This window comes from Globicephala melas, chromosome X (genome assembly GCF_963455315.2).
Source record: "Globicephala melas chromosome X, mGloMel1.2, whole genome shotgun sequence".
Taxonomy (NCBI): domain Eukaryota; kingdom Metazoa; phylum Chordata; class Mammalia; order Artiodactyla; family Delphinidae; genus Globicephala; species Globicephala melas.
The window spans coordinates 122391642-122418195 of NC_083335.1; the positions used below are offsets into that span (position 1 = coordinate 122391642).

Consider the following 26554-nt stretch of genomic DNA (forward strand, 5'->3'; position numbering starts at 1 on the left):
TAGGTGGACGGTCTTCCTTAATTATTCATGGTGAGTGGCTGCCTCAGGAGATATTTTCTTTCCTTAATGAGCTCGATGTTTCCAAAAGGGTGAATAGGGACATCAAAGCATTTTGCTTCCACGTTTTGCCTGAGTCGACCTACGTTGTAGAAGAAAAAAGACAGATCTGCTGAAATAGCAAGGCTTCCATCAGGCAAGCTGATTTTTTAAAATTTTTTATTGAAGTATAGTTGATTTACAATGTGCGTGTGTGTGTGTGTGTGTGTGTGTATATATATATATATACACACACACACATATATATATACACGTTTTCAGATTCTTTTCCATTACAGGTTATTCCAAGATATTGAATATAGCTCCCTGTGCTATACAGTAGGTCCTTGTTCCTTATCTATTTTATATATAGTAGTGTGTATCTTTTAATCTCAAATTCCTAATTTATCCCTCCCCACCTCTTCCCCTTTGATAACCATTAGTTTGTTTTCTATGTCTGTGAGTCTGTTTCTGTTTTGTAAATAAATTCATTTGTATTTTTTTTTAGATTCCACATGTAAGCAATACCGTATGATGTTTGTCTTTCTCTTTCTGAATTCACGTAGCATGATCATCTCTAGGTCCATCCATGTTGCTGCAAATGGCATTATTTCATTCTTTTTTATGGCTGAGTAATATTCCATTGTGTGTGTATAGATATAGATATATAGATAGATAGATAGATATATATCACATCATCTTTATCCATCCACCTGTTGATGGACATTTGGTTGTTTCCATGTCTTGCCTGTTGTAAATAGTGCTGCTATGAACATAGGGGTGCGTGTATCTTTTCAAATTAGAGTTTTCTCCAGCTATACCCCCAGAAGTGGGATTGCTGGATCATATGGTAACTCTATTTTTAGTTTTTGAAGGAACCTCCGTACTGTTCTCCATAGGTGCTGCACCAATGTACATTCCCACCAACAGTGCAGGAGGGCTCCCTTTTCTCCACACCCTCTCCAGCATTTGTTATTTGTAGACTTTTTGATGATGGCTGTTCTGACGAGTATGAGATGATACCTCATTGTAGTTTGGATTTTAGGCAAACTGATTGCTTAACTCAGATTTTTAACTCCATTGTAAGAGCTGAGCTGCATTGAGCACTCCTAGTGCTGGGCTAAGAGTTTGGGATGCAATTCTCTTTCATCCCTTATGGCAACCTCTTCTACTATTACATGTTATCGCCTCTGACTTAGAGGCAAAGAACCCCAGTGAGCAAACCAGGGACCCAGGGCTCAAACCAGGTTGGCTTCTGTCAGGACCCAGAAGCCAGAGCTTGAGCAGTTAATTCTGCATTATAGCACTTCCCTTTCACGACAGAGCTAGGATTCTGCCCAAGCCCAAAACCCTTCTCTCCTGTGTGGCGCGCCACAGTCCTGACTCCAAAGAGTGGCTTGGCACCCGCTCGTGGTGTGAATCAATGGAATGAACAAACTCTCCAGGACCCAGGCTTCACACCTGAAGGAGGAAGGACCCCGATTTTCACAGCACCAAGTTTTCTCCTTTAGAATGACAAGTTCTCATCTTTTCCAGTGTGCTAGCTCTTATTGTCTCTGGTTAAATAACAAAGTGCTCTTCTCGAAATGGCTTGTTTCCTGTATTTGTTTCGTTCCAGGAAGAATGTGAGAAAGCTTTGGAAATAAAGCGTTTCATTTATAAGCTATCCTGCAGCCCACCATCGGTAATTCAAAACTATCATCCTACGTAAATTGGTATCATTATACCTGGAGAACCTTCTGAAAGATGATATTTGTGGACCTCTGACTTCCAATGTATGGGTCTGAAAGCAAGAATCATCCAGCAGTATTTGTTCCCACAGGAGATTTCTGGGCACAATTTTTAGAAGAGAAATATGTTAGAACTTGATAGGATCAATATCATGAAACATTTAATGGTTAATGGGCCCCGGGCTTTCTGAATGAGATGCTGGCATAAGACCCAAATAGTTATTAGGTACAAGGGTGCCTCTTGCAGGAGAAAAAAGAACTAAAAGGAAGTCAGAAATCTGATGGTTTTCTGTGTGTAAACGCATGGTGGCCTCAGCTAGATTCTCTCGTATTAATCCCAGCCCAGTGGTGTGCAGTGATTTTGATGAAACGGATAAAGTTATCACTCTAGGCAATGAATCAGAAAAATTGATGGGGACAAAGAAAATATCATGTATCATGCAGCAAGTATCATGGTCATTGGAAGTCTTGGAATTTGGAGGAAATATCTAGGGAGGAGTGTGAAAATGGGGAAGGATGCAAGATATATTTTCGTAGAAGGAGTCTGTGTCATAAATGCAGCTGCAGCTTCGTCTGAATATGAAAATAGCCTAGAGGGGAATCTGTACCTAGGAGATGTAGCTGGCTTGAGCAAAGGCAAGGGTCACCAGGAGGCTTTGGGAACAAACGCTGTCCATGACCCTCTGCGTGCCCCGGTCTCTAGCCTGTGTTTACTAGGCTTTTGCAAACACGTGTTGAGTGCATGGATGAGGAAGTCTAGGAGGCAACAGTGCACTTGAAAGGCATCTTTTAAAAATTACTGGACTATTTTTTAATATGTATTTATTTTAATAATGCTTCTTTTTTTAAAAACTAAAAAAAATTTTTTTTTTAATTTTTTGGCCGTGTCGTGTGGCTTGCAGTATCTTAGTTCCCCGACCAGGGACCGAACCCGGGCCCTCAGCAGTGAAAGTGCAGTCTCCTAACCACTGGACCGCTAGGAAATTCCCAGTAGACTTTTTTTTTTTTTTTTTTAGCAGTTTTAGGTTTATAGAAAAACAGAGTAGAAAGTACAGAGAGCTTTCCTATATTCATTTCTTCTGCACACAATTTGCCATGTTATCTCTTGTATTAGCGGGGTACATGTGTTGCATTTGATGAGCCAATATTGATACATTATTATCAGTTAAATTACATGGTTTACATTAGAGTTCACCATTGGAATTGCGCCTCCTGTGGGTCGGGACAAATGCGTAATGATTACAGCATCGTACATAATACTTTCCCTGCCCTAAAAATCCTCTGTGCTCTGCCTCTTCTTCCCTCCCTCCCCTCCAACCTCTGACAAGCACTGATCTGTTTACTGTCTGCCTAGTTTTGCCTTTTCCAGCATGTCATAGAGTTGAATCATGCAGTATGTAGCCCCTTCAGATGGGCTTCTTTCACTTAGCCCTATGCATTTCAGGTTCTTCCATGTCTCTTCATGGCTTGGTAGCTCATTTCTTTGTACCACTGAATAATATCGCACTGTCTGGATGGACCACAGTTAGTTTATTCGTTCACCTGCTGAAGGACACCTTGCTTGCTTCCAAGGTTTTGGCAATGGTAAATAAACGTGCTCTAAATATTTACATTGTGTCCATAGAAGTTATCACGGAAGCCATATTTTTTAAAAAGGCATTTCTTCACGGCATTTTCTTCATGCTAAGATACTTCTATGTAATATATGAAAGGTGAATTTCATTTGAAATGGAGGTGCGTGGTTGTATGCCCTTTTGCAAAATAGCAATTAAAACACAAGGAAGTAAAACCCTGAATGCTCTGCTCTCTGCCTAATCTGTGTTATTTTATTTAGAAATTACTATATGCACCAAAAGGGGCATTTTTCCTTCAAAGCGTTAAGTGGGGGGACGGACTTACCTGGTGGTGCAGTGGTTGAGAGTCCACTCTCAACCGATGCAGGGGACACGGGTTCGTGCCCCGGTCCGGGAAGATCCCACATGCCGCGGAGCGGCTGGGCCCGTGAGCCATGGCCGCTGAGCCTGCGCGTCCGGAGCCTGTGCTCCGCAACGGGAGAGGCCACAGCAGTGAGGGGCCCGCGTACCGCAAAAAGAAAAAAAGTGTTAAGTGGGGGTTACATCGCCTTGTTGCTTCTTCCTCTGTGAACTCATTAAACTAATTACCATTTTCAAAGTGATAAGCCTTAAATTAGTGTCAGAGTCAAACTCCCCCAAGCCCGAGTGCACACGTGGTTTGCTTAGCTGAACCAAATCACAGCACGATAAATGTCCGGCTGACGATGATTTATCATGGGTGACAAATCACTAAAATGGCCCCGTGCATATTATTTTTGGTCCTGAGGATGACATATAGGTATATGGTGTGGCTTCTAGGAATGTTTATTATATGAGTTAAAACACTGAAAAAAGATTAAATGTACTCTAGCCTGTGGCACTGCAATCAAATAACAAGAATGTGTCTGGTAACAGATGACTGGGGTCTTGCTTTCACATCAGAAATCATCTCTGCCACCTCCGTGGAGGGTTGTCTCTGTGGCCTTATACCCCTTTTCTGGACCAAGTTGGTGAAGGTGCAACCCTGGAGTGCAGGGCCTGTCTCCGCGGAGGGCGTGACCTACCTGATGGATAGGATTACCCATATCCAGTTATTATTTCTGCTGCAAAGGATGCCTGGTGTCCTTTTAGAATTCCAGGTGTGGGGTTACCTACAGTGAAGAGATGGTCCCCTGTCGAGACGAGTGATGCTATAGCCACCCCAAGAGGATGTGGAAAAGGTTGTATCTCACATATAATGAGGCTTTCTGGGGAAAGCAGGACAGCGCCTAGGCTGGTCTGAAGATGGCTTGAGGGAGATGGGAAAGGAGACAGATCCAGCTTTCATGGTGGGTAGGAGCTGGGGCTTGGATGTGGGTTCCCACATGGAGGTAGGAGCTGGCATAGTTTGAACCTTCCATGGGCACTGGGGGAGGGAGCCCCCAGGCTTTCTTATTAGCTTGTTGGGCACAAGTGGAAGAGGCAGAGGTGAGACTTAAAAGCTCTTATCTGTCAAACATCAAAAAACCGAGTCAGACCCTTTAATACCTCAAACAGTAACTGCATGCATGGACTAAATTAAATTGGCAGCATGTGAATGTAGCAATCTCCGTGAAAATTGTAAATTATATACCTCTGGTCTGACTATCATTTTCTTCTGATCTGAGAGCAGGTGGTAGCTTCCTAATCAGAGAGTCCGTGTTTCAGCCCATTCCTCAGTCTTCAGCTGGCTTCTGTTTTGTTTTGTTTTGTTTATTCTTATGGAAAATTTGAGGCATCCATAGAAGCAGAGAGAAAAGTGCAGTGAACTGCCATATGCCCTGGATCCACATTTAACAATTAATGAAGTCACGCCTGATTTTATTAATCCACGCTCTGTACTCACTTCCCTTCTTCCTGGATTAATTTGAAGACAGCAGCCATCATTATCATGTCATGCATGGGTGTTTCAGGATGTAACTCTAACTTTTTTTCCTTCATGTCTTTTTTTTTTTTTTTTTTTCCTCCTCTGTGATTTTCACTGAGTTCATCCACTTAACTCTGCAGGGTTTGAGAGTTTGGGTTTTGCAGTCAGACTTAACTCTTCCTTTCTGGGTCTCTCACTTCCTAACGGTGTGACTTTGAACAGGTCATGTATCTTTTTGGAGCACTGTTGCCCTCAGCTGTGCAATGGAGCCAATGCTCTTTACTCGTAGGGTTCGGTATGATGTAATCAAGAGAACATGGAATAAAGTCCTCTGCAGGCAGAGTGTTCAACAAATGGTACCCATTACTCTCATTGTTGACCATGGTATCATTATTATTTTGAAGGGTTGCTATATGGGGGTTAGTATACAATGGGAAGTATGGGGAAAGAAGGTGAGGAAAAGAAAAAGGAAAGTGTGAGGAATATTTATCTTCATGATGGACAGTTTTAGACCTGGGTATCTATGGTAAGTATGAAAAAGGTCATTCATCATAAAATAGTTTTAGAAATGTTTGTTTGTATAAGAGGAACAGTGATGATTTAGTTTTTTCCAGTCAATAAGGAAAACCAGTAGACTTCTTTATAGCCTCAGGCCAGCTGGTGATTGCAGCAATTTGGCTTCTCTCTTCCGGCATCTTCCTCCAAGGGGCTCATGATCTGTGAGCCTGATGCCTCTAGAATCCTTTATCAGGTCTCCCTACAGGGTCACCCCGTGATGCCTAGACGTTCAAATGATGCTTGTAGATGATACTTAATTCACTGACTGCATCTTCTCATTGTCTCTGCCAAGAGCCCGGCCACTGTGCTCCTTCTGATTCTGCTGCATCCCCTGTTGGGATCAGCACAGGAGAGCTCAGTGTGTAAGACCATCTCCTTCTCACCATGAGAAATTAACAGACAGGTCGATGAGGGCGAATCACCTCCCTTTCTTTTGTAAAGATTGCACTATTTTAACACTGAGTGTTTTCTCCCCTTCAGGACAGATCTTGGATGTTCTAGATGAGTTGAAACTGGCTAATAACACCCTGGTCTACTTCTCCTCGGACCAAGGAGCACATGTAGAGGAGGTGACTGTCAAAGGGGAAGGTCACGGAGGCAGTAACGGAATCTATAAAGGTGAGCGATCTGTGCAGGTGGGAAATGGCACGGTGTCAGCTCTGTGCTCTGCCTGCCCCCCCGCCGCTTACCCCCTCATCACCTTCTCCTGGACCTTGGAGCTGTGGTGCTATTCTTCTGCCACTTGAAACATACAGGGCTTTATGGGGTCACAGGCATTGAAAACTCACATGGCCAAAGTGACCATTTCCGCTATGGTCCCCCCAGAACTTAAAAGCACGCATTCTGTGTCCAGACATTAAAATGAGGGTGTTTTCCCCCTAAATCTAAATTCAGCCCCATAGTAGTTGGTTCATAGTGTAGTTGGCCCCATAGTGTAGTTGGTTCAAACAAGACCCCTTACACCCTCCCCCCATGACCTCTACAACTACAATTGCTTTAAGCCTGGAAGTTTGTGTTGATTTGTTACAGCAACAATAAAAAGCTATTAACTTGTATTTGGGCATCAGAAGTTTGAAATGGGTCTCACTGGTCTAAAATCAAGATGGTAGCAGGACTGCATCTTTCTGGAGGCTCCAGGGGAGAATCCATTTCCTTGCCTTCTCCAGCTTCTGGAGGTGGTCACTCTCCTTGGCTCGTGGACCCTTTCTTCCACCTTTAAAGCCACCAATGCAGTGTCTTCAAACCTTCCTCTCTCTCTCTCTCTCTGACCTCTGCTTCCATAATTCCATCTCTTTCACTTACTCTGACTTTCTTGCCTGCAATTTTAAGGACCCTTGTGATTATGTCAGTCTTGCCCACGTAATCCAGAGTAATTTTTCCTATTTCTAGACCCTTAATCACATCTGCAGAGTCCCTCTTGTCATGGAAGGTAACCTAGTCACAGTGTCCGGGGATGAGGATGCGGACTTCTTTGGGAGGTCATTATTCTGCCTATCTCCATATGCTACAGCATTGTGGGCTGATGCTTCCTTCCTGACAGAGCATTAGCTAAGCCACCACCAAGATGGATCAGGCTACCTGTCATTGGGGATATTAGATAAGACCCATCTGCTGACCCCAAGTTGCTTATACAACATACACTCTGCGAATATGAGACATAGATACCTGGGTATAATAACATGTGGCCCATTTCACAAAGACTTAGGTGAGATACCTCAAAGGGCATATCCGTGCTAAGGGTTAGGACACCACCCGAATCTGCAGTGGGTGTGGGTTGGATGTAACATGGGGGAGGATGATTAGAAGTGACCGTGCAAAAGGCAAAGCAAGGTGTCCCAGACAGTAGGGGCTGCTGAATAAAGCAAGATGCGTGACACATAGGGAAGCGCATTGAATTTTGCTCCCCAAGGCCATGAGGTGCTTTAATGCCCTTTCATTATTCTCTCACATGGTTGTTTCACAGATTCCCAGGGACTCAGGAAATCAGAGTTTACCTACAAAGATATGAAATGCTAATCCATGGAGTGCTTTCATCCATTAGTTTACAAAACCCTGATTGAACTGTGTATCTGGCACTGGGTTAGAGGCAACAATACGGTCCCTGCCCTAAAGGAGCCCATGGTCAACGGGTTGGGTAGGTGGGTGGCTGGTTGGTTGGGTGGCTGGTTGGATGGTTGGTTGGGTAGATGGTTGGTTGGGTGGGTGGTTGGTTGAGTGGGTGGATGGTTGGGTGGTTGATTGGGTGGTTGGTTGGTTGGGTGGGTAGGTGGGTGGCTGGTTGGTTGGGTGGATGGTTGGTTGGGTAAATGGCTGGTTGGGTGGATGGGTGGTTGGGTGGGTGGGTGGGTGGTTGAGTGGGTGGATGGTTGAGTGGGTGGATGGTTGGGTGGTTGGCTGGGTAAATGGCTGGTTGGTTGGGTGGGTGGTTGGTTGGGTGGGTGGTTGGGTGGGTGGGTAGGTGGGTGGATGGTTTTTTGGGTGGGTGGTCGGTTGGGTGGTTGATTGGGTGGGTGGTCAGTTGGGTGGGTAGGTGGGTGGATGGTTGGTTGGGTGGGGTTGGTTGGGTAAATGGCTGGTTGGTTGGGTGGGTGGGTGGATGGTTGGGTGGTTGATTGGGTGGGTGGTCAGTTGGGTGGGTAGGTGGGTGGCTGGTTGGTTGGGTGGATGGTTGGTTGGGTAAATGGCTGGTTGGTTGGGTGGGTGGGTGGATGGTTGGGTGGTTGATTGGGTGGGTGGATGGTTGGGTGGTTGATTGGGTGGGTGGTCAGTTGGGTGGGTAGGTGAGTGGATGGTTGTTTGGGTGGGTGGATGGTTGGGTGGGTGGTTGGTTGGGTAGATGGTTGGATGGTTGGTTGGGTCAGTGGCTGGTTGGTTGGGTGGTTAGTTGTTTGCATGGGTGGTTGGGTTGGGGGTGGTGGGAGGAAGCCTAAGGAGGCCCATGCGATTTAACAAGGGTGTCGACATTCTTGGCACAAGATGCCTGTGGTGCATACGGCAAGGAGAGCCTCACTCGGCCAACAGGGCCCAAGAAATGTTCCCAAAGGAGACCAGGCTGGGAAGGAGGTAGCCAGGGTGTGCTTGAGCTCTTATCCTTCTACCTGGAGCTCTTTCCACTCTCCCAACCACATACCCTCCTCAGTATAGCTGGGATGAGGAGAGAAGCACATGGCTTACTCTGCAAACTGGCAGGAATTGGGTAACACCAGATCACACCAGTCCTGAACCAAACAGACAGCGAAAAGGCAGTCTGTCACCCATCCCAATGGCAGCACGTAGCCTGTGAAACCTTATACTTCTATTTACATCCTCGACATGCACATCTGAGTCCTTTCAAATTCTGAGCACTGGGGGGCCCCCCCGGGACCTTTGTTTACACCTTCGTTTACCTGGAACCCAGGAGGGAAGGATTCCTGTTCAGTGCGGGTCTGGACAACCTCGCTGGATGTTCATACCACTTCCTTTGCTTGTCATCGTTCCCTCCCCAGTGCAGGACACACGACTGATACTCAACACGGGTGAAATGACCGAGCAGGTGTCTCTACTCGGAACAGGATTAACCCACTCTTTCAGCCAGCCCTCCTCTATTCAGTCTTATTTTCGAGGAGCGAGAAGTGAAAGTATGTATTCCTGTAGAGTAAGATGAGGTGCTTTCGTCGTATTTCCTTTAGTTATGGACTGTGTGCGGAGAGTTGTTTTTATGTTATTTTATACATGATAGCGTCTCTCGAGATGGAGTCCCAGACTGCATTTCATGCACTGGCTCCCCCGTCCATTCATTCCCCCGGTGAAGGTCTGTTAGGTTCCAAAGTTGCTTAGTGGCTGCTGCCGAGACGTGTACATCAGTCACAGTAATAGATGTGGTCAGCAAGTAATACGTTATTTAAGAAAGTCACATATATGGTGTGACGGAGCTTTGGTTCGGGGACAGATGACCAGATGACCACCAGCGATGAATCTGAGGGAGCCTGGTGTTGAAAAGAAGGCGATGTACTGGCATTTTGTGTCGATGGCTGACTCTTCAGAGACCTAAGTGGATGGTGAGGATGAGTCAGAAAGAGAGTGTCCAGGGTCTGAAGGATGCCTTGGAATTGGGCTTCTCGTACAATCTGAAGAGCAGGCTCACAGCTGCTCCCTGTTTTTTTTGTTTTTTTAAGAAACATATTGAATGTGTTAGACATACTTTGTTTGAATGCTAGAACTACCATCGGTGTCTGACACTGTATTAATATCTCAGCCACCACTCTATCGCAAAGCATTATCCCTTTGTCAAGTTTAGTTGAAATCAAGTTCACAGTGAAACATTGTTAACGGTATGATGCTCAAAAAAAAAAAAAAAAAAAAAAGATGCGGTTTCCTTCTAGCTATGGGGAATGACCAAAGACTTCTCAGTGTCAAGACACCTTGTTTTCTAAAGCTGTGAGCTTGCATGCACTCCTATGATTTATGCAAACACAGAGAAATCACACCGTTTGAGCTCACTGATCAAAAGAGCATCCTTTCAGAACAATCCTGACTTGCAGTCTTCATCAGAACTTCTCCAAAAGATCTATCCTTCCTCACATGGCCTTCTCTTCTCTAGTCACATCCCATCCTGCCTCACTCTACTAAGGGCACTCCTACTATCCCTTAGGGCCCCCCGAGATAATCCACGATAATCTCCCCATCACACCATCAGTCATGTAATCATATCTACAAAGTCCCTTTTTCAGAAAACAAGGTACAATTCAAAGGTTCCAAGGATTCCAACATGGACATCTTTAGGGGTCATTATTCAGCCTTCCCCTAAAAAAAAAAACTATACTATTTGAACTCAGTGATCCCTCCGTATTCCTCAGTCTGTTTCACTAATGAAATCTACGGACCACCTTGGTAGAATGGCTGTGATTAAATCACGACACAGAGTTCAACAGCTAATCCCTTTTAATCAGAGGAACATTAGATTCTGCTGTAGTCTGCATTTCAAAAAATTAATTTAATTTTGTGGGGTTGAGGCGATAGTGACACTACTAGTTTTTTCTCTCTCTCTTTTTTTTCTAATTGAAATATAGTTGACTTACAATGTTGTGTTTGTTTCAGATGTACAGCAAAGTGATTCATTTATACACACACATATATCTATTTTTTTCAGATTCTTTTCCCTTACAGGTTATTACAAAATATTGAGTATAGTTCCCTGTGCTATACAGTAGGACCTTGTTGATTATCTATTTAACTTTTAAAAAAAATTGATTTATTTTATTTATTTATTTTTGGCTGCATTGGGTCTTCATTGCTGCGTGCGGGCGTTCTCTAGTTGCGGTGAGCAGGGGCTACTCTTCATTGCGGTGCGCGGGCTTCTCATTGCGGTGGCTCCTCTTGTTGCAGAGCACGGGCTCCAGCAGTTGTGGCATGTGGGCTCAGAAGTTGTGGCTCATGGGCTCTAGAGCGCAGGCTCAGTAGTTGTGGTGCACAGGCCCAGTTGCTCCGCGGCATTTGGGATCTTCCCAGATCAGGGCTCGAACCCATGTCCCCTGCATTGGCAGGCAGATTCTTAACCAGTGCGCCACCAGGGAAGCCCTGTTTATCTATTTTATGTAAAGTAGCGTGTGTCTGTTAATCCCAAACTCCTAATTTATCCCTCCCCCACTTTCCCCTTTGGTAACCATAAGTTTGTTTTCTATATCTGTGAGTCTGTTTCTGTTTCACGGATAAGTTCATTTGTGTCATGTTTTAAATTCCACATATAAGTGATATGGTATTTGTCTTCCTCTGTCTGGCTTCACTTAGTATGATCATCTTTAGGTCCACGCATGTGGCTGCAAATGGCATTATTTTATTCTTTTTTATGGCTGAGTAATATTCCATTATACATATATATCACATTTTCTTTTATCATTCACCTGTCGATGGACATTAGGTTATATTCCATGTCTTGGCTATTGTAAATAGTACTGCTATGAACATTGGGGTGCATGTATCTTTTTGAATTACAGTTTTGTCTGGATATAGGCCCAGGAGTGGGATTGCTGGATCATATGGTAGCTCTATTTTTAGTTTTCTAAGGAACCTCCAGACTGTTCTCCATAGTGGCTGCACCAAAGTACATTCTCACCAACAGTGTAGGAGGGTTCCCTTTTCTCCACACCCTCCCTAGCATGTAATATTTGTAAACTTATTTTCACCTTTTGCCTAACATATCCTCCCTTAGCTGGAACCGGAATAACTTCCCTAAGATTTTCTTAGCGTTTAGAGTTTCCTTCCTCTTCCTCACAGCTGAAAATTCCCCGAAGTCTCGGATGAGAACATCATACTCCTAGCTCTGGCTTCCTTTTCATTCCTCTCCCAAGTCAAGGTCACCCAGCAGGAGGCTCCCCCCTCAACCCCCTGCCTCCCTTTTACTCTGCGTAAAGGCAAGTAATAAGTGTCAATGGAGTGGATAAATTAACTCTATAGATGGCTTCTGCAGAAGCATTGGTTGGGTGTGAGGGCTGAAAATCGTATTTCCCTGAGTGTTCATGAACGTAGACTTTCTCCACGGGCAGAGAAATGCTCTCCGAATTCCCTGATGCCTGCAAGAAAGGCACCGCAGTTTTCCTTGCAGTGCAGGTTCCAAAAGCCAGTGATTGGCTGGAGTCCATGTGGCTTAGGAGTTCCTTCTTACAGTCACTGAGTTTGGCGGCTCTTTGCCTCAGGCAGTCCCACGGCTCTCAGAGCAACGGGTGCTTTTGTTGGAGAAAAAAAAAAAAAAAAAAAAAACAGCAAGAGGCTCTGCTAGTTTATTAGGGGGTGGTTACGTTCAGGTTCATTCTTCAGATTTTAGCAAACATTTTCATCAGCTCCCCAAGAGAGGGCAAAGCTGGCTGGTCTTGCTGGTATCAGGACTTGTGTGCCAGGAGGCATCCCCCAGGCTTCCCCAGGCTTTTCCTCTTTGAAAGAAGCTCACGTGTTATCCTCACCTAGCAGTTCATTCCTTCAGTTAAATTCCACTGAGAAGCACGCATATACTGAGCCCCCATAGGATGCCAGGCTCGGGGCTGGCTTCTAGGACATGATGACAGCGAATACAGGGTCCCCAGCCTCTAGTAGCTCATATTCTTTGGTTGAGATGGACATCTAAGGAGATGGTTTCAGAATAACAAAGTAGAAAGGAAGCTCTGAGAAGGGACGATTAGACGTTGTTCCCCAACCTGGGAATTCAGAGAACTTCCCAGGAGACATGGACCTTTTGCAGGCTGATGCTTGGGAGTGTTGGCTGGGAGAGGAGAGGTGGAGAGTTCATTCCAGGCAGGAGTGAGATGCTTTACAGGGAACAAAAAAGCAGCTCAAGGTTGCTATAAGAGATGAAGGTGTCAACCAGGGATACTGGGCGATGTAGCTGATGAAAGGTACCCTACATCCACGTTAGTATGTCTGATAGAATGAAGTAGATAGATAGACAGACAGATAGGGATGGATAGATAGATAGATAGGGATAGATAGATATGATGCATGGATGGATGGATGGATAGACATAGGTAGGTAGATAGATAGATGGCTACCTAGATAGATAGATAGATAGATAGATAGATAGATAGATAGATAGATAGATAGAGATAGATGAACAGACATAGGTAGATAGATAGAAATGTGTGTATATATATTGTGTGTTTATATATATTTGTATATATGTGTGTGTGTGTGTGTATACATATATAGTTATTGCCATTTGGGTAGTAGTTAAAATTGGAGGTCAAGAATATCACCCAAATCCACTCTAAGGAAAGGGTAAAGAAGTGAGAATAAGGATGAGTTGAGGGGTAACATAAGATGTCTCATGTTTTTGGCTGGTGTGGTTGGGTAGATAGAAGTATTTTGAGGCATTAGGACTCCCAGGCAGCGACTTGGTTCCCTTGTCTTTAGAATTTGAATAATAGGATTGTTATTATAGGAACATCGTAGAAGACTGTTGAGATGACTAAGAAGTCAGTACATGCAAAGTGTGTCCTCAGTGCCCTTAGTGAGGGCAAGGAATACTGTCGCCTGCCAGAGTGCAAGAACTACGATCCAGACGTATTCTACTCACATCTGTATGCTTAGAAGCTAGAATAGGGTCTGACATATTGTAAGAAATTAGTTTTGAGTGAATATGTAAATGAAAAACCACTTGAGCTTAGGTTTGAAGGATCAGTGGTTTAACTCAATGAAGCGGGCAGTGAATCAACGTGCTTGTATCGGTAAACCCATTGGTATTGGTGATTGATTAGATATTGGGTTTGAGGGAGGGGAGGACGTCAAAGCTGTCTCTTCCGTGTTTGACTGGTGTGATTCGCTAGACAGAGGTTCCCTTTAGGAATTAGGACTCCTGGGCAGAGACCTATATTGGGTTGGTGTATGGGATCCTTTAGTGTAAGAAGAGAAGAGGGTCAGGGACCAAGCCGAACATAAAAGGTGATACGGGAGCTGATGATCCAACAAAGGAGATACGGAGAGAGTGACAGGGAAATAAGAAGAAAACTGGGGGGGAAGGGAAGGTCCAGGGAAGAATATGGTTCGTAGAAGTGGACGCTGAGAAACAGTCAAGTAGGATGTAGACCCCAAGGAGCCATTGTGTATATTATACACGTGATGTTCCCATGAGTATTTTCGGTGCAGAGCTAGGGGCAGAGGCTGGCTGGATAGAAGGGGGCCGGAAGGTGAGCCGTTTCTCAGATTCTTTTCAGAAATGTGTCTGTGCAGGGAGACGGGCTGTGAAAGGGGTTCTTTGTCATGGGGAAGGTTGGAGTGTATTTCATTCTCTCAAGTCAGCTTCAGTAGACGGATCGTGAAGGTACAGGGGACACCTGAGAATGTCAGATTTCTGAGAAGACGGTGGGAAATGAGAGCCAACATGTGGGAGGATTGATCTTTGCCAGGAGGAGGGACCTTGTCTAGTCTGTTGGGGAATGCGGAGAGCAGATGCTGGTGCAATGAGAAGGGATAGTGGCTGGAACTTGAAGGTGTTCCCAAATGAAGCCCTCTGTTTCCTCTCTGCAGAAGGAAACAGAGTTACCTACTGAAGGCGGGGTAGGGCAGGGCATGGGGGTGACAAGTAGTATTCTGGGGGAGGGTTGACATGCCACCTGCAGGTGGGGAACCCTGGATTCCAGGAACAGGAAGGGACCCCATTTGGTCACTTTAACCAGATGTTGAGAAGATCTCGATTTACAGAGAACAGATAGATATTTTCATTGAGGGCTGGTATCGTACTGGGAAGGCATGAACATGTGTCAGAGGTTCTCTGGGATCCAGTCTTTTGGCAACAATGTGATGGAAATGGTATATTGCATGATCTGAGCTGGTCATCGGGACCACATAGGATAAAGTTAGCAAACGTCCCAAAAATTGAAGTGTCATTTGGAACAATTGGGACTGTCCACTTAGTAGAAAACTGAACTACTGAATGATCGCAGTCCTCGACGAGATGACTGCATTGGGTTTTATTTGACAAAACGTGTGACCGTGGTACGACAGGGTTCGATATTGCAGAGTTTGGGCCCAAGGTTGAGAAAGCTGTATTGGAAGGCAGAGGTTTGTGGTTAGATAATAGAGTGTTTGGATCACTCACTTTTGAGACAGAGCAGGTGGGAGTGATGTGGTCTGTGGGTGACGGAGGCCAAGGTTGCCTGGAGGGGCACATGGTTGGGGATGTGACATCAGTGGATAAACTGAGGTCTGGGAGGGCAGGGCATTGATGTATTTCGTGCTAATCGAGCTCATTTTCCTGGATGGAATGCACAGTGAGACTAAGAAGATGAGCTTGTTGGGTAAGACTCTGGAGGAGAGAACTTTTGGAATGCAACAGGTTAGGGAAATGAAAAAGCCTAGCAAAGTTAAGGGACCAAAAGAGGTTGGAAACAGGAGTTTATAACCACTCCCATCTGTAAGGTTCTCTTTTTTTTTTCCCCCAGGAATACTCTGCATCAATTCATCCATTCTTTCGTTCATTCACTGCATATATTGGACCTTCTCTATTTGGAAGGTATTACGCTGTGGACCGCAGTTGATTCAACAGTCGATTAGAATTTCTTCTCAAGTACTCTTGGTCCCGCTGGGACGATGAGATGGGATCACATTGATTGTCACACATCCCAGAAACAAGAACCTTGAAAAATGCCCAGGAAATGGAGAGTAGGAAGACATTACATGTGGTAGTGGTTGTAGAAGCCTTGAGTAAATAGGAAGAGCGTTTTATGCAGGCTTTCGAGGGTTTACAGAAATGATTGGGGGTTGGGGGAAAATCCTGGCAGAGAAAGCAGCAACAGAACTTTGCAGAAGGTGGGATAGGATGCGTTGTTTGCTGGGGCACTTAGGTGAGACTCAGCTCCACTAAGGAGTGGTATTGGCAGGGTGGGCCAGAGCCAGGATGTGGTTACTTTACAGTTCAGGCTGAAGGAGAGACTCTTTAGTTCTCCGTTCTTGCAGAAGGTATGAAGGAGTCCAATTAAGTGAAAAAATAAATCATCAGTGGAAGTCACGGTGACATTCCCCCCCTAATAACACTGAAGGAGTTCATATTACGGAGTAGGGTCAGGGCTGATGCACGCACCCGACTCCCCAAATCTATATTCGGTAACTTTAAGAGCAGGGCTCCATATGTGGAATCTATCGATCAAAAAATTTAAAAAAGGGCTACAAATGAACTTATCTACATAACAGAAATAGAGTCACAGATGTAGGAAAGAAACTTACGGTTCCCAGGGGGTAAGGGCAGGGGGTAAATTGGGAGATTGGGATTGACACACACACACTACTATATATAAAATAGATAACTAATAAGGACCTGCTGTAGAGCACAGGGAGCTCTACTCAATACTCTGTAATGGCCTATGGGGGAAAAGAATCTAAAAAAAGAGTGGATATATGTATATGTATAACAGATTCACTTTGCTGTACAGCAGAAACTAACACAGCATTGTAAATCAACTATACTCCAATAAAAAAAAAAAAAAAAGAAAGAAAAAGAGCAGGGCTCAGTAAACTATGGCATTTGGGCCAGATCCAGCCTGCTGCCTGATCTTGTAGATCAAGTTTCCCCGAAACGCAGCCATGTTGATTTGCTGGTGTCTGGCCCTCCTGCTTCTGAGGAGTTGGGCAAGCCACCCAAACCACCTAAAATCGTTACTCCCTGGCTTTTCAAAGGAAACACGTGCCACCCCCTGGCTCAGATGATTTAGCCGTTTGATGTCTTGCTTAAATAGTCACCTTTAGCTTCTGAACCCGGGTCCGTTAACTTAAGGGTGTTCTTCAGTTCTTTACCTTCAAGCAGTGACATGAGCAGACGGCTGCTGTTTTATTCTTGCCCCAATAACAGGTGGATGATAGTGTGATAGGACCTGGGCGGTTTTGTCACATCTCCCATCTATAATTGGTGGGGTTTTAGTCCCTGGACTGAATACATCGAGGAGGGTGTAAACGATAGCATCTTGGATGAGAAAGACTTCAGTGTGAATTAGATTCGTCACGTGCTTCCTTGCGATTCCCATCAATCCAGGGAACCAGTGTTATCAGGCGGGGAGATGCCCAAGAGGACAAAAAAAATGACAAATAGAGTATTGCAGAAAACTCTGTGCCCACGTCAAGCAAAAGAATGGCAAGCATATGCTCTTGCCGTTCAAAGGCATTTGACCTGCCGGGTGGCAGCACGTGCAAAGACAAAAATATAGAAGCGTGGTTTAGAGACAGCTGTTCCTAACAAGAGTCTCGGAGTGAATGGTAGAAGAATTTTCTCTGCACCGTCCTGGAGAGCTTAACTCAGCCGTCGTCTGTCTGTGGCCTCCTGTCACGGCCGAGTGCCACCAGGATGTTAAACGTGTGCACTTGACAGTTACTCGGCCGCATTTTAAATTCAGACCATGCTCTTTTCTCTGTTCAGACATGTTCAGAAAGAATCCGCTCTCCTTCACCTGCTTTCCCTGTATCTCCCTTGCAATCCCCTGTCCTTCTCTGCTAACCCTATTTCTCCTTCGCAAACCAACTCAACGTCTGTTGCCTCAGGGCCCGTGTTCCCAGGGAAGAGGCATCCTCTGTGCTTTTTGTTGGGCTGCAATCAGAGTTATGCACAGCTTGTTACAAAGTCATGGGGAACTACTCCTGGGGAAGCAGCGTGTCTGTTTCTCCATCCATCCACGGGTTCCCTGCTGGAGGGATCCAGCATTTCTGGCCTCTTTGAGCCCCAGGCCGCTGTGCTGCTGTCTCCCTTCCCCAAGGACCATTAGTGAGAGACCCTGGGGAGCATCTTCTGTTGACATTGTGACCCACTCCCAGCTCACCCCTCCAGCCCCTCCTGATACCCCTTTCATGCTCTATTTAGTTATTTTCGAATTGCCTCATACATGCAAAGCTCGTTTTCCCAACGAAACAGTAAGAGCTATGCCAGTAATAAAATAATAACAATGATGAAAACAGCTATGGTCAGTGGTCTCCTGTCTCTCAGGCTGGGGATCATAATCCCGTGAAATACTCACATCTTACACGTCTGGAACGTGTGGCACAGCGGTGGATCCATGTCCCAAGGGCACAGAGCTGGTGTTTTCGTTGCCTAGGGCTGCTGCGAGAATTCACCACCAGTTTGGTGGCTCAATACAACACAAATGGATGATCTTACAGTTCTGCAGGTCCGATGTCCAAAATGGGTCCACGTGGGCTAAAATCAAGGTGTCAGCAGAGCTGTGTTCCTTTATGAAGGCTCTCGGGGAGCGAGGCCACCTGCATGCCTTGGCTTGGGGCACCTTTCTCTCTGTTCAGAGCCAGTGACGTAGCATCTTCCAGTCTCTCTGACTACAGCCTCAGCTGCTCTGATGCCAGTTTTCCTGCTTCCCTCTTTCCCTTATAAAGAGCCTCGTGATTGTATTCGACCCACTCACATGATCCAGAATAATCTCTCCTTCTGTCGGATAAGGTACCATATCCCCAGATTCCAGGGGTTGCAGGTGGACATTTGGGGGTACGATTATTTTGCCTCCTACCAGCGGTAAAAAGTAGAAGTGGAATTTGAACCCCATGACTCCAGAAACATTGTTAGAAGTCTTTGTTGCTGCGAGATTTGAGTCTCCCTGATGAGAGTCAGCACTTGTGTCCACCAGGCAGTGCTGGCCGTGTGTCATGCATGTAGAGACCATGACATATATATATATATCGGGTTGGCCAAGAAGTTTGTTTGGGTTCTTCCGTAACATTTTATGGAAAAACCCGAACGAAATTCTTGGCCAACCCGATATATATTCTTCACCACAAGAGATACAGTATTGCTTGTGAAATTCTCATTGAATCCATGTCATTAAATCACTAGGTTCTTCCAAATCGGCCACCCCACATTAAGCATTGAAGAGTGCATTGAGGTACGTGTTGGAAAGACGTATAAATCTCCTTGATGCCTCTCCTTCGGCATTTTAGGGGGAAAAGCCAACAACTGGGAAGGAGGCATCCGGGTTCCAGGCATCCTCCGATGGCCAGGGGTGATCCAGGCTGGGCTGGAGATCGATGAGCCAACAAGCAATATGGACATCTTCCCGACAGTGGCCAAACTTGCGGGGTCCCCTCTGCCGGAAGACAGGTACTGTGACTCCCAGGTGCTCGGGGCAGTCGCCTTCGGATTTTGTGGGCAAGGGTGTTCCGATTCGCCTGCACGGTGGCATATGCTACTTCCGGCTGGACCCTTTATCCACGCCCAGTTATGGGACTTACTGGTGGGTCCAGCAATGTAAACACCGCTCTGTCCATCCTGTTATCCCAGTGGGAAATAAAGTCCAAAGCCCGAAGGGGATGGACAGTCTTTTTGTTTTTTTAATATTTGTTTATTTATTCATTTATTTGGTTGCACCAGGTCTTAGTTGCAGCAGACGGGCTCCTTAGTTGGGGCTCGCTGGCTCCTAAGTTGTAGCACGTGGGCTCCTTAGTTGTGGCAGACGGGCTCCTTAGTTGTGGCATGTGAACTCTTAGTTGCAGCATGTGGGATCTAGTTCCCTGAGCGGGATTGAACCCGGGTCCCCTGCATTGAGAGCATGCATGGAGTCTTATCCACTGTGCCACCAGGGGAATCCTATGGGATGGACGGTCTTTAACTGAGCCTCCCTCTTTTGGCATTCCGTGGAACCTCTCCCCCTCCCTCTCTCTCCTCTCTCTCTCTCTCTCTCTCTCTCTCTCTCTCTCTCTGTCTCTCTCTCTCTCTCATCTGTGCCCATCATCGGCTTGCAGAAGGGCAGCTGGGCAGATGCCCTCTAACCTCCCTTGTTTCATCCCACACTTCTCCTGGCCCTGTTCACCAGCTCTTTGCTGCAGCAGCGAGAAAGGCAGTTGGGTGCCTAGTCAGGCCCCTTTTTTCCCAGCACGTCTTCATTTAGCGAGTTCTAAATGAAATGTCTTTCTCTTACATTTAAATACAACTTCCGACGGCATCGCCAGTGGTTTCTCCTTAAGTGTTATTACCAATCTGAAGAGTTCTAGGTGAGGCACACTGATTCATTGCTTTCGTTAGTTGGGTGGCAATCCAGGATGACGGCAGGCACACGGGCTGCAAATCTTGTTCAAATTCAGCTGCCGACAGAACCAAGAGGAAACTGGAAACCAGAGACGAAAACAACAGCTCAGCCAGAGCTGAGTCCACGGAGAGGTTTGCTCACCTCCCATTGTGTGCAACCTTGGTTTACTCTTCTTTTATTTCAAATTTCTGCATTAGGTATACGTTCCTCTCAAAGTGCACGCACACACACACACACACACACACACACACACACACACACACAGATGGGAAAGGCAGAATTGTAGACTTCAGCCCTTCTCAAACTTTGTGGCCTCGAGATTCTTGTACACTCTTCCCAGATCCAGGAGCCCAAAGACGTTGTGTTTCTGTGGGCGGTATCTATCAGCGTTTGTCATATGAGCAATTAAACCTGGAAATAAAAGTTTTTAAATGCAAGAGGGCCCAAGCACACAGTGCATCGGCTGACAGAGTGATAATGGAGCCACTGGGGAAACCCACCATGAGCTCATGAAAGAGTGGGGGTACAAAAGGCAAATAACATTTTGAATTACTGCAAAGACAGTTTGAGCTCATAGACCTCCTCGTAGGTCTCAGGCATCCCTGTGGGTCTCTGGACCACACCGTCTCAGGGTAGCTGGTGCTTCAGAGAAGAGCAGAGATTCCCGGAGCTATGCTGCTGTGGCTTCACTGCTGCTGAAGCATTGAAGTTCCTGGGCCCTGATTTCTTCTCCTGCAAATGGGTTCACACTTGCACAGGATGGCAAGCACTAGAGCATGTCAAGTGCAGAGTAGGGATGCATGCATACTTGCCATTTTTGTTTCACCCGCCATATTGAGAGGTAACAGGTAGGGAAGTAGAGTTGTTTCCACTTACACGTTTCACGTCCATCTGGGCTCAGAGAATCATCACTGTGAGGGCTGAAGGGGCTTCTAAGAGCTGCTATTCCAATCAAATGATTCTTCTTCCCCTCTAATGACAGAAAACTTGGCAGGAATAACTCATCAAAAGTCTTTTCTTACAGAAAACTAAAACTCTCACTCCTTATTTTACTTGCTCTTTGGCCCTGGTTCTTTCCCTTGGAATAAATCTAAATAGTTCCATGACCCGTGCACACTGAGTGTTCATAGTTTCATTAAGTACATTTTTCTCTCATGGTTCATGATATTAAATTCGTCGGTACTCTCTGCTTTCACAGTATCTTTATATTTTTATTATTTTTAAAACATTTATTTATTTGGCTGTGCCAGGTCTTTAGTCACGGTATGCAGACTTCTTAGTTGTGACACGTGAACTCTCAGTTGCGGCATGCATGTGGGATCTAGTTCCCTGACCAGGGATCGCACCCGGGCCCCCTGCATTGGGAGCACAGAGTGTTAACCACCGGACCACCAGGGAAGTCCCTGCTTTCACACTATCTTTAACTGGTTTTCCACCTCACTGGGAAGAGCCAAGGGAAGGGAAAAGTTCAGAGGCAAAGAGGAAGATCCCTAAAGGGAGATCTTGCTGCCGGCACCTCGTACCCACCCCGATCTGAGGCTAATGGGGTTCATCCTGTTTTTCTCCCACATGCCCATTGAGGAAGGAAGCAGCCTCCCTCCTAAGCTGACCCAAACATTTTGTGCACGAGCCAGTGTCCTCAGTGGAACCCATTCTGAGTATTGAAGGTTCTTTCAATGGATCTCACCCGTTGATGGTCCCACTCAACCCAATGATACTATGTCTGGGTTTTGGTCCAAGGCTCTATAAGATGTCATTGTTCTCCAAGCGACAGCACAGATAAGAAAACGGCAATCTGCTTCCAGGTTGCTCATGGGAATAAAATGATCTCACAATATACTATTTAGATCATGTTAGCAACCAGGTCTAGAAGACGTCCTTGTGTGTCTGCCCTGGAGACGTTGACCATCTAAAGGGATGGTTCTCAGCTGGGGTGACTGTCCCTCCCAGGGGCCGTTTATCAGTGTCTAGAGACATTTTTGATTGTTTTGACTCGGGACGTTGCTGGCATCTAGTGGATAGAGGCCCGGGTTGCTGCTAAACATCCTACAATGCACAGGATGCCACCCCCCAGCAAGGAGTGATCCAGCCCAATATGTTGGGAGCGCTGAGGTTGAGAATTCTGCTCAAAAGCTTATTATTGCTCTTTTACGGAAAATGTCGTTATCTATATAATGAAAACCTCATCAAAACTTTTCAATAAGAGCATCCGGATAATATCCTCATATATATCCATATCCATCTGTAAATCTGATACACAGGTATCTACTCTTTAGAAAACAGCCTAACTCTCTCCCACTAAGATTGGTGGAAATCAGCTTCCCTGGTTTCTTGCTTAAGCAATATTAAATTTACGTTTCTCAGGTGAGTAAACACATTCAGAGAGCTGGACCCAGGCTATATGACAATCACTTAATGAGGTTCCCTCACATTTTGCCACATTTTTCATTGAACGAGAGGAGTTTCGTTCAGAAGACCCCTGTCCTTCAAGTACAGCCTTGTAATTCTCAAGAAGCAAGTGCTGTTCTTTTTTTTTTGCGTTACGCGGGCCTCTCACTGTTGTGGCCTCTCCCGTTGCGGAGCACAGGCTCCGGACGCGCAGGTTCAGCGGCCATGGCTCACGGGCCCAGCCGCTCCGCGGCATGTGGGATCCTCCCGGACCGGGGCACGAACCCGTGTCCCCTGCATCGGCAGGCGGACTCTCAACCACTGCGCCACCAGGGAAGCCCGCAAGTGCTGTTCTTGACAATCCTAGCTTGGTGAGAAATGAAAAGCCCTTCGATGCAGGGTTTCTGCTTAGGTAAAAAGAGCAGCAGTCCGAGGGTTACACATAGAGATTTTCACTTTGCAGAGTCTCCATGCTGCCATGAGAATTCTCTAACTCAACCCCGTGGTGTGCCTGTATGAGATTCCTCTTGGCGTGAATCTTTCCTTCATACCGACCGTGGCCATCACCCCAGCATATGCAGAAAAATCATTCCCCCTGCGTCTCCAAATAAGCTGATTCTGGACATACATGGAAGGCAGTCTTTCTTTGTGATATAAAACATAGGCAACAAAAATATAATACCTCGGGCTTCCCTGGTGGCGCAGTGGTTGAGAGTCCGCCTGCCAATGCAGGGGACACGGGTTCATGCCCCGGTCCGGGAAGATCCCACATGCCGCGGAGCGGCTGGGCCCGTGCGCCATGGCCGCTGAGCCTGTGCGTCCGGAGCCTGTGCTCCGCAATGGGAGAGGCCACAACAGTGAGAGGCCCGCATACCGCAAAAAAAAAAAAAAAATATATATATATATATATATAAAAAATACCTCAATACATTAATTCATTAAAGTGAAAACCTGTCAGCCTCATCTTTGCAAGCAGACAGAGTATTACCATAGTGAGTCTATGACCATGCTCCCTCTTAATGAAGAGTGGCATGCCCAATTCTCCTATTCCATAATGAAAATTCGATTTCATTTCTTTTTTCCAAGTTTGGAAAAGAAATCCAAATGCTTGGTATCACTTATGTCTGATGAAGACAAGGGGAGTGGCTTGGTTCTCCCACTCAGTTTTGCTGACATCTAGCTGGGTGACCACAGAAGACTTCTTCCATAGAGCACTACAGATACAAGGGCGAGCTGTACCCAGCTCAGCTCCATTTTGCAGAATCAAAGTCGAAACTCTTCACGTACATGTGACTACGTATAATTGATCTTGCTTTCTATTCACATATGGCAGAATGTTTGATGTTTATGGGTGGAAACACTTTTAATTATGAAAGAGACTTTCTGGGTACTTGGGATTCCCTTTAATTTATCAAAGATCTATGTGCTTTCTTCTAAAAATGTTTCCTGTCCTACTCTACAGTGAAAAAAATCACCTTATTTTTTTGTTTGTTTGTTTTACATCTTTTCTGGAATATAATTGCTTTACAAGGGTGTGTTAGTTTCTGCTGTATAACAAAGTGGATCAGCTATACATATACATATGTCCCCATATCCCCTCCCTCTTGCGTCTCCCTCCCTCCCACCCTCCCTATCCCACCCCTCTAGGTGGCCACAAAGCACCGAGCTGATCTCCCTGTGCTATGTGGCTGCTTCCCACTAGCTATCTGGTTTACATTTGGTAGTGTATATATGTCAGTGCTACTCTCTCACTTCATCCCAGCTTACCCTTCACCCTGACCCCGTGTCCTCAAGTCCATTCTCTACGTCTGCATCTTTACTCCTGTCCTGCCCCTAGGTTCATCAGAACCATTTTTTTTTAGATTGCATACATATGTGTTAGCATATGGTATCTGTTTTTCTCTTTCTGACCCAGTTCACTCTGCACGACAGACTCTAGGTCCATCCACCTCACTACAAATAACTCAATTTTGTTCCTTTTTATGGCTGAGTAATATTCCATTGTATATATGTGCCACATCTTCTTTATACATTCTAGTGTCGATGGACACTTAGGTTGCTTCCATGAATCACCTTATTTTGAATATGGCAACAAGTGACTCACCTTGTGTCCCAAGTTAACCTCTTTTTCAGTCCCCAAAGCCTTTCCCTTCTGCTATGATCCCCAAATCCTCCCCAGAGTGGACCCGGCACAGGTGGGTCGGAGGGACGTCCCGAAGTACATGGCTCACTGACTCAGCTGAGAGAGAGACAGCACATTCGTGGGGGGATGAAGTCACTGTCCCCCAAAAAAGTTCCCCAAACATGTTCTTTTCAGTTACGAGAGAGTCATCCGCATACTATTGAATTTGACCTGAAATTCAGACATGACTCTCCTTGACACTGAATTGTTACTATCCCCATGGTTGCCATGAGTCAGGAGCCCAAAGAGAATCATCTCACTTTCCAAGTTAAAGGCAATCTCAAATGAGCACGTTTTTCACAGAATGAGGCAGACACCAGGGGAAAAAAGCATCCGATTTTGTAGCCGTGGCTGTCCTGCAAGCGTGCTATGAAAAGTTGAATTTGTTTACAGAAAAGGCCAATCAGACAATTCCCATAGGGAAGCGGCGATGCTTTGCATCACTTTGAAAGTGTAGGGGCCTTTCTGCCACGAATCGTGATGTTGTACAAACATTTCCATCCCAGCCATCCCAAGTATTTTGATAACTCAGACACCGTTTAAAAGTTTAGCTCAATAGAGTCACTTTCCATTTTTCATGGCACAAATGAGCCTCTTTTTGACAAGCCGTATTTCTCCAGCGCTGTTCAACAGTGGTTTCCATCGCAGCGTGATTTATTGCCAGCTTCCAGGAAAGAGTGCGTTAGGTATAGGATGTAAAACAAAGATGAGATCAGTCTCTGCATCGCAAGAAAAAAGAAGTTTGCAGAACAGACTTTGCTTCCCTCCTTAAAAAAAAAGAGACAAATCTGCTTGGAAATCAGAAAAAAAGTCTATGAGATTTACAGTGTTCTTTTTGTCATTAAATCCCCCTTTGTGGGATCAGGCCCAGTTCGGTTATGAAATACCAATCTTAAGAAAACAGTTCTGCCTCCTGGGTTCTTAAGTGCTGAGTTTTGTGGGTTTATGATGAAAAACAGCTTCGAGAAATGAGCCAGACATTGAGTCAGAGAAACAGAGATTCACTCTCACCCTCGAGCCATCGTGGAAAGACCTTCTCTCCACGTGGAGCTAAAGGTGGTGGAGAGGTGTCGGGCCCATCTGTCCCATCTCTCACCTTCAGGGTTTTCACCCCTGGGGGCTTTTTATGCGCAGGTCCTCCTCTCTGCCCCTCTCCCCTCATCCCTTGCTTCCTTTCCGCCTACTTAGGCTCTCCTAATCTCAAGGACTGAGTTTTTCTTGAAATTCACAATACTGGCCATTTCAGGATAGAACTAGTGTCCGGAGAACACACTGCTTCTGGATCGAATCATCTCTCTACCTTGTTCCTCTCATGGAAGATGAGAATCAGGCTTGGAAAGTGAGCCAGTTCTGTCTTTTGTTCTTATTTTTAACTTACAATAATAGAATATTTTCAGTTCCGTGGACTTGTGCGGAGTGCATGATTAATAACTAAGGTGGGGACCAGAGAAGCAGTCAACAGTAATTACATGATGGGATTTTTAGCGACACCAAAATAAACCACAAAGAAAAAAGAAAAAAACAAAAAAAACTCAAGGGATGTAGGACCTCTCAAGAGTGCTTACCCACATTATATAACCAAGTTAAAGTTCCGGTTTCTCAATTCCTCATGGTAGGAGGGGCCAGGGATGGAGTGTTTTGGGTTTTTAAAAAATTTTTTGTTGCAGTGTAGTTGATGTAAAATGTTGTTAGTTCCAGGTGTACAGCAAGGTGATTCAGTTATCCATATACACATATCCACTCTTTTT

The 26554-nt window shown here is 45.5% G+C and overlaps 1 protein-coding gene across 5 annotated transcripts in view; it reads left to right on the forward strand.

The window, feature by feature from the left end:
* STS (steroid sulfatase) overlaps nucleotides 1-26554 on the forward strand; it is a 182130-nt gene that overhangs the window by 137859 nt on the left and 17717 nt on the right. For all 5 annotated transcript variants that reach the window (XM_060292964.2, XM_060292962.2, XM_060292965.2 and 2 more), the window contains 2 exons: nucleotides 6243-6380; nucleotides 19152-19311. In XM_060292964.2, coding sequence (XP_060148947.1) covers nucleotides 6243-6380; nucleotides 19152-19311 — 298 coding nt within the window. The remainder of the gene's footprint in view (nucleotides 1-6242; nucleotides 6381-19151; nucleotides 19312-26554) is intronic.